The sequence below is a fragment of the Aspergillus luchuensis genome, chromosome 1 (assembly GCF_016861625.1).
Source record: "Aspergillus luchuensis IFO 4308 DNA, chromosome 1, nearly complete sequence".
Classification (NCBI taxonomy): domain Eukaryota; kingdom Fungi; phylum Ascomycota; class Eurotiomycetes; order Eurotiales; family Aspergillaceae; genus Aspergillus; species Aspergillus luchuensis.
In genome coordinates, this window is record NC_054849.1 from 2,774,319 (window position 1) to 2,782,756 (window position 8,438).

General features: G+C 52.1%; 3 protein-coding genes across 3 annotated transcripts; all 3 read right to left on the bottom strand.

Moving 5' to 3' along the window:
* Positions 1-856: 856 nt before the first annotated feature.
* AKAW2_10957A (endo alpha-1,4 polygalactosaminidase) lies at positions 857-1,825 on the bottom strand (the record flags this gene model as incomplete). The annotated part of the gene is made up of 1 exon (XM_041692956.1): positions 857-1,825. One exon carries the CDS (start codon positions 1,823-1,825, stop codon positions 857-859), a length of 969 nt encoding a protein of 322 aa, XP_041537677.1.
* A 714-nt stretch (positions 1,826-2,539) lies between these two features.
* Positions 2,540-3,274, bottom strand: AKAW2_10958A (uncharacterized protein; the record flags this gene model as incomplete). The annotated part of the gene is made up of 1 exon (XM_041692967.1): positions 2,540-3,274. One exon carries the CDS (start codon positions 3,272-3,274, stop codon positions 2,540-2,542), a length of 735 nt encoding a protein of 244 aa, XP_041537678.1.
* Positions 3,275-5,546: 2,272 nt separating this feature from the next.
* On the bottom strand, positions 5,547-8,025 carry agd3 (putative extracellular serine-rich protein; the record flags this gene model as incomplete). Its single annotated transcript, XM_041692978.1, has 2 exons — positions 5,547-5,813; positions 5,878-8,025. The coding sequence occupies 2 exons, from the start codon at positions 8,023-8,025 to the stop codon at positions 5,547-5,549; spliced, it is 2,415 nt and encodes an 804-aa protein (XP_041537679.1).
* Between the last annotated feature and the right edge of the window lie 413 nt (positions 8,026-8,438).

The window sequence follows — 8,438 nt, forward strand, 5'->3', positions numbered from 1 at the left end:
TACTCTCATTGATAGCTGGTTGCTGAGGGGGTGCACGTTGCACCTACCTACTATTCAGTAATCACTAGTAGTTAATCATTTGTTTTCGTTCTACTCCACCGCCATACCTTATTGGTGCGAGAATGTTAGACCAGACCGGGCCGGTTCATGACCTAGACTGAATACCAAGACGCTTTGCTCCGTTCAACTCAACGTGGTCTGGTCTGTTCCCAGCGTGGCGCCGTGGATTTGACCGTGAGACAACGGGGGGCAGGAGGGGGGGCTGAGGGGCCTTTGCTCTAATTTTTGGGCGGTGCGATGGCGAGATCGATGGCCAAGGGACGGGGCTGGGCTCTGCTAGATCCTGGTGTCTTGACTAGGACTAGGACTAGGTTTTGGGGGGTCAGATGGTGTCATTCATTCATTCATCCATTCATTCCAGGCAATGGAATGCGTCCGCTTTCTTGATCTGAGTTTGATTAAGTGGCTTTCTCGGCGGATGAGTTGGTTCCAGATGATACGATTATTGTTGCACTAGACTCCAGTCTCTAGATACTAAAGAGTGAGACGGGTGAGAGGATGGCATGGTATGGCAGGTATGGCAGGTATGCTATGCATGATGTTGCTCGGGGAGGAAAGGGGTTGTTGTCAATGACAGCAAGCAGGTAGTTAGGTATTCCAGGAAGAAGGTGTGGGTGTTGCATATGACAAGTGACAATCAATCATAAACTTTCTAGACGAATGCTGGATTACATCATAGTAGATAATAGTAGCAACCATTTACAGTACAATAAGATATCGCTATCAAAGCTCCCTGCGCCCTTGCTTGTGTGACGAATACCAGTCCCTACATTCCAATCATCTGAAAACGGCCCTGCTAGCACATCTCGATCCAATTGTCCAGGTCCATGTTCTTGATCACCGTGGAGAAATTGCCCGAATCAGTGGCGTTGCACGCCTTGGACTTCTCACTCGAGCTCACTGACAGGTTGTTGTTGGTGTCGTCACCCTTGGGGTATTCGATGTGGAAGACGGGCTTCCCTGCCTTGATGAAGGCCGCGTAGGTGTCGCACTCGTCGTACTGCGCGCATTGCTCATTGACGCTCCATTGCATGTTCTTAATGACCGACGAGATGATGGCCCCCGCGTTCTTCAATCCGATGGACATGTTGCGCGCATGGGCCTCATTGGCCATCCAGTTCATGTAGCTGATCGAATCGGCCTCCGTCAGATCCAGCCCGTTATCATTGTCGTACCCGTCGACATTATCCGGGTCCACCCCGTCGCAGCTCTTGTTCTGAGCCAGATCCAGGCGCGTGAGCATGATATTGCGAATGCGAGGGGAGCTGATGTTGATCCATTTCTCGCCGGGCCATCCGTCCAGGTCGCTGCCCAGATCATCCGAGTTGAACTTGTCCTTATCCGGACGCCAATTCTCGTAGCTGCCGGCGGAGAAGTAGCAGATGACTTTACGGCCTGCCTTTTGCAGATCGTTGATTACAGACTTGTTATTGTTGAACAGGTCAATGTCGTAAACATCCACGTCGACGGAGGTGTCGTTCAAAGAATAGAGCAATTCGATCTGCCAGCTAGTGCCGACGGCGGGCTGCCATTTGGCTGTGGTGTAATTGCCTGAACTGGGCGGCGTCGTCTCCCCGCCTCCTCCCTCTTCCTCTCCTCCCCCTCCGCCGCCTAATCCAACACCCAGTCCGACTCCAAGACCAATACCCAGGGCGATGATAAACCCGATGATCCCTCCGATGATGAGGAGCTTCTTCTTGAAAGTCCACGTCTTCCATCCCCTTGTGGGAGGGCCCTTGAGGGCGGCCTCACTGGCTGGCTCCATCGTATAGCAGATTGAACACGAACGAGAGCAAAGGAAGAATCGCGAAAATGTCGCGCGCGCGAGAGGAAAGAAGAAGATCCGGAGCTACGGGGAATAAAAGGTGGAGCGCAGTGCAGAAACAATCACTGGTCACCAGTGAGTCTAGACCGGGATCTGCCTGTCAAACCAGGGCGATTGCAGCTCGAGGAAATGAAGTTGCCTGAAGATGAAGTCAAAGAAGCTTCACTGGTCACACGGATCTCCGGTTCATATTGCAGCACGCCGTCTGAAACAGCTTGCCAAATATGAGCGAAACTGAAGGGGCGTCAAGTTGGTGATGATGATGATAGGCAGTGTGGTGAGGTGGTGAGAGAGTCGGACCCTGAAGGGAACCAGCTGGACCCTGCAAATCGTCCCGCCACTCTCATTAGCTGTGCAACCCTGCCCTAATCGATGGGCAGTCTACGAGAGGGGAAACGCCGGAAGACAAAGAGGCGAAAATTCGGGAGCCTAACTGGCCAAGAATAAAACTACCAAGGCGCCGGTGTCTTGTCCGGTCATCAACTTGGCGTTGGATGCTTCACGTCGACTGGTGGACAAACCGGGTTCGGCCGGATGGCTTGGAGTGAATGACTGACTTTGACTGTCTGTCAACTCAGCCTTGGGTCGCTTACCAAAAGAGTTAAGCGGAAAATAAACAAAGATCGCAAGATGCGACCGTGCTCAGTCCACAAATTAGGGAACCAGAGATTGCGATTTCTTCAGGAGCTTCCACGGTTGTTCGATGCTCGAAACACCAGAGCCATCTCCACCGCCAACCATGGAACACTCCGGCTTCGGAGCTAGTGAACAGCTGAAACACGGTGATCCTGGAATAGAGGACAAGCTCGTCGACTCGACAATGCGGACTTGGCGCTTGGTGTGTGTATAACCCTTGGCGTTGCTATTCTTGAGCGCTGCCGCCCCCAAAATAGACGATGGGGTTAGGCGACACGCTGGAGGCAAAAGGCAATGATTCTGAGTCTGGCTAAGCGAGACGTCTTCACTTGCCGTTGCCGGTTTAGAGTTTCCCCCTTCTTTTCCGCCGTGAAGAAACTTCACGGAAGCAGAACGGCTGATAGCGTAATAGGAACAGAACAAACTCTGCTCTGCTGGCTGCTTCTTCCCCCCCTTTTTTTGCTTCTTTGGGCCCTTGATTCTGTGCGTTGGCCTTTCTTGTCCTCCCATCGGGCCGGAACCTTGCCAATCAATCCATCCAACCATCCAGCCATGAAGTCCTCGGACACTAACCGCAACTCCCGAGATCCAGTAAGATCCTTTTCTCGTTACGGCCACAGTGGTATGGTATTTACTGCGGTTTTGTAAATCCGCTCCGCTGTGTAGAGCGTCTGTACCGCGTAACTTTCGATACCAGGCTTGGCAACACCACGGAGTCGTCTTATTCTGGCTCGCTAAGCCATCGTCAAACATTAGTCTATTCTGATTCTTCGGCTTACATCTACTCTTAGACACTTACTTCTTCTCTCGTATACGTCTTGGCCTCTGCACTAGAGCCGCAGCCTGACTCGCCCGTCGAGAGAATCTAGCCAGAATCGCCGGCGGAGGGAAACCCGCTGGCTTGGCTTGGCCAGCAGGGGGAATTCCATTCCACTCATCTCCAACTCACCACGTTGTTGTCATGGCGGGGATGTTGATGCGATGCATGACTAGTACGAAGTAGTTAATTTTTTTACCTAACCTAATGAAGACTTCCTCCGGACTACTAGCACACTGTTCTGATGTGATGGATCTTATGACCTGACCTGACTAGTAGACACACTCCAGACTCAACTTTACCTCCCCTCGGAGCCGACTCACTAGCTAGCTAGTAAGCTATGTACTCACCGACCCTAACGGGGATACCCTCAACATCTCCCCCGAGAGTACATGCAGAAGAAATCAAACCAGTCACACCTCGCCAACACATCGCCCCTGGACCCTGGCAGCTAGCCAGCTATCCAGGTATTCATCTGTCAGTCCAAAGCTTGACATATAGGTATGTGTGTGACGGTTGCTACGGCGAAGCCCGTCCTCCTCCCTCTTACACAGACGAAAAGACAGTAGTATCAGTAGTAGTGATGATGGTAGTATAGAAGAAGCAAATCTCCACCTCATTGAGTAATTACCACCGACTATGCGGAGGGAAGGGGTGGAAAGCGGCTTAGACTTACTCCCCTGTCGGGTTTGATATTCGACTAGGGCTATTCAGGACTGCGGGCGGGGATGATGAATGTTGGGAACTCGCCGAGGCCGAATACGAGAGCGGGAGTATAACCCCCTGTTGCTTGGCTTGGCGTGATGTGATGTCTTAGATGTCGTGTCATGTTGTGTTAGTGTGTCATTCGGACGGATGGGATGGGATGGATGTTGATTATTTACTGAGTATTATGCGGAGGAAGAGGAGGAGTGTTGGGGCCGAGTAGTAGGTAGATGATGGATGAGATGGAGGTGGGGAATACGAGTTGTTGCATACCTAGTTAGTTGACTATATTCATTCATCATCCATGTCTAGTATTTCTGCTGGATAGATAGATACTAGTAGTGTGATGATCTAATGTACAACGTTCTACACCGTATGATGTGTCCGGAGTTAAGGTAAGCCCTGATCTATCCATCCTGGTAGTATTCTTGTGTACGGGAGAGATATGTGGATAGATTCATCGCAGTGCATAACATAACATAACATAACACAAGATAATCTTCTAATACCCATGACAGAGACAGATGGGGGAAAAAAAAACAAAGCAATATGTCTCAGATCGGAAAGCACGGATAACCAAACATGCGATGAAAAAGGATAGAAAAAAACATGGTCTGAACAAAGCGCGGACCCGAAATTCGATCCCGATTAAGTTACCCAATCGATCTAGATCAAATCAATCCTCCCTTTCCTCGTCTATTAGCTCCAAAAACCCAAACCAACCCAAAACGAAAAAGTCCCGCCAAGATCTACTACCCGACTAGACTCATGACCCCAATAGCCCCCAATCCATCAATATTTGCCACAGAGAGAACAACCTACTTACTTACTCACGGATGAATCCGGCTATTTGTTTACTTGAGTCTAGATGTGATCGAAAACAGTAAAATATATTGACTCGATACTTTTGCCACATTCGTGGCGTCATGCCATGCCATTAGATAATAGCAATCGGTTGTCCCATGGGGGTAGTTGGAGGTAGTTGGAGGGTATTAATAGTACTAGTTACAGGGTACTAAGGGTACGTACAGAGGAAGCAAACAAACAGCTGAAACCAGTCCAATGACATTCCTGTACCCCGCCAAGAATGCGTGGGTTTCTTGATTTCTGCCAAAAACATGGATAGCCGGTAGAGAAGAAGACCCTGCAGAGATACATCATGCTTTATTAGGAATGTGAGAGGGTATGTACGTACCTGTCTTTTTTTATGTTAGTAGTGTGGGGGAATATAACAGGGTTGAGTACTTGGAATGGTTTGGATTAGATTGATTGTTGCTATATTTGCTGTGTTATAGTCTAGGATACTAAGCGGGGGAAGAAGGAAAGAAACCTGTTTGTTTTAATACCCATTCTTTCAATTGTATTTATGTCATACTCGTATTCATCCCGCCCAACTAACTAATAGCTAATATATTCAATTCAAAATATCATACCTAACCAAGTAGTAACTGACTAGTATCTAATATATCCATTACACATACTATGAACATTCAGAAACTCATCTTACAGCGCAATCGGCGTCGACAGCGTAAAGCTGACCGGCGACCCCGACAGCTGCACCCACACCGTCAACGGATCACTGCCGACCTGCTCGGTCGTGAAGCTCTGCGTGTTGGTCGGCGCCACGGGGAAAGTGACGGGGATGGTAGCATTGCAGGTATTATCCGTCGCGGAGAGGGTGACGCCCGTGATCTTGTGGTCGGAGATGGTGTAGCGCAGGGAGTAGTTGCAGGCGTCGCGAGTGTAGCGGGCCAGGAAGGAGGCGGACATCTATTCATCGTATTAGTATCATCTGAAAGTTGGATTAATCTGGGGAATGAGGAGGAGGACGTACAGCTTCATGGTTGATGGTAACAAGGGGCCAATCGACCAAGCGCACAAATTCCTGCACCTGGGTCTCCACCCAGGCTTGGAAGATGGAATACTTGGCCGAGACGCCGTTGACTGTGATGGGGTCCACATCGGCATTACGCAGATTAGCCTGATGGAACATGTAGGGGTCATGGTGCAGACCAAACAGGTGACGCATGACTTCGCCCTTCTCCGTAGCGAGCAAGTTATCAAAGTCACCGGATCCAGCGGAGGTGTCGATCCATTCCTGCAGCGTGCAGTCTGGGGTATCGCAGTTGTAGTAGATGCGGGTGGCGAAGCGCGGGTTGACCTGCATACCGTCGAAACCGTCAGAGGCTTCATTGGTCCAGTAGGGCCACATGTCATTCTGTTGGTTCAGGAGAGCAGAGCGCGTGTTATCACCGACGCAGTTGGTGATGCCGTTTTCCCACCAGGCGCGCAGGGCATCGCCGTTGTGCAGGCCCGTGATGGCGGGAGGGATGATACCGTTCGAAGTGAAGTGCTTGGCGGAGGAGATGCCGACTTGTTTCAGCCAGGCCTGGTTGAAGGAGATTTCCTTGTAGACATCGGAGTAGGTGGCATTGTTTTGCTCCTCGTGGGTGAAGGTGTGGGAGATGTGGCCGAACTTGTCCTGGTTGGTAGCGTTGGTCCACCAGAGGAGGAGAGGGTCGAGCTGCGTGCAGGCAACGGACCAGTCGTAGGTGGTGGGAGAGGAGGGCCAAAGGTTGGTGCCGGTTCCCACGGGCTTCTTCCATTCCAGGGGAGTGTCGGCGGGCGAGTCGTACTCGATGCCGCCCTGGTTGCAAGTGGTGTAGCCCTCGTCGGAGACGCCGGCGGCGGCTTCAATGTTGCCGTTGCCGTTGTGGCCGACTTCGACGTAGTAGTTGCTGCCGGCGTTCATCTTGCCATTGATTTCCGGCAGCCAGTTAGCAATGCCGTCCAGGTCGGCCGGCGTGATGCGGAAGGTGGTGCCATTGGGCTTGTAGATGTCGGTTTCCAGAAACATGTCGTCGATCTGAGTGTTCAGGTTCACGCGGCGGTAACCCGCGTACAGACCGCGGGTGAGCCAGGTGATCCATGCGTGCTGCAGGTAGGTGGAGGTGGCGCTCCAAGTGGTGTCGAAGGAGATGAAGAAGGCCATTTGCTCACGGCCATCGAAGTTGTTGATCACAGCAGCAGTGGTCTCGCTGCCCGAGTCGGAGTTGGCGGCAAAACGAGCGATTTCTTTGGTGGAGGTGGTGTTGGAAACGGTGGCAGGATAGTGCCAGAGGCCACTGGTACTTACACCAGCGCCGGTCTTCAGGCCAGACGTAGGGAAGTCGCTGATGTCAGTGAACGACATCAATTGTTCGACCCCGGTTGCACAGCAGCCGTCGCCGGCAGCGCTGGCGCCGTAACTAGGGCCCGGATACACGTCGTACTGCACCATGCGCACACCGTAAGCCAGCTGGTAGGCATACAGCTGGTTCCATTGGTCCGTAGTGAGAGCACTCTGGTACCCTGTGGCATTGCCGTAGTTGTAGCTGACTTCACTGGCAACCACAATACCGGCGAAGTTGCCACCTTCGGTGCCGTTCAGGGCGGGCAGGCTGGTGCCGGACTGGGGCACGACCAGAGTAGTGAAGGGAATGCCATAGGCATTGAGGCCAGATGATGCCACGCCTGCAGAGGCAGTGTCGCGCGCAATTACCAGGATGTTGGCGGCGATGGAGCCGCTGCTGACGGGCGTCGCTGCAGGAACAGCAGACGACGCCACAATGCTCGAGCTGAGACTCAGACTGACAGACATAGTGCTGGCAGTGCTGCTGCTTAGGGCGCTGGCTGACCCACTAACAGAGGTATCAACGAATGTGGTAGGAGAGGCCACCGAGGTCACAAAGCTGGACGGGGCAGAACTAGTGCTGGACAAGAAGGAAACGAAAGAAGAAGTAGTCGTGGAAGTCAACGAATGGACAGCTGAAGTAGTACCAGGAGCGGTGGGCCCGGTGACTTCAGCGACAGGAGTAGATGAGGCAGAAGATGCACTGGTCAGCACCGTCGGCTTCAGTGGCCAAATCCCCGGGGGAGTGTTGCAAGTTATAAAGCCCAGGAAGCAGTTGAGACTGGTAATCGATGATTTTAGGGTATTCATTGCGATACGAACGGCTCAGGCACTGAGCACCACCCCCTCTTCGCTAAGGAAAAAGAAACGAAGGACAAGCAAGCGAAGACGAATGATAACGAGTGACTGAGGTGGACCTGCAGCAACGGACCCCTGGAAGAACGCCTTCGGTTGTGGAGAGAAGGAAGAGCGGGCTGTCATATGCGCGTGCAATCACATTATGTATGTCTATTTATCCCGGACAGATGGGCGTAGCAACCGCACGGAGAATTGGGAACCTATCGTTTCCACTTGCTTGGCCTGACCAAATCGTCGCGATGGACGACCCTCCCCCCCCTCTCCCCTCCTCCGAGGGTTCCACGACCCAGCCCGATTCATAGATTCCGCATCCTCTTGGAGGGTCCTTGCAGACCCGCTCTCCGATTTAGAACCCTCATGGATGG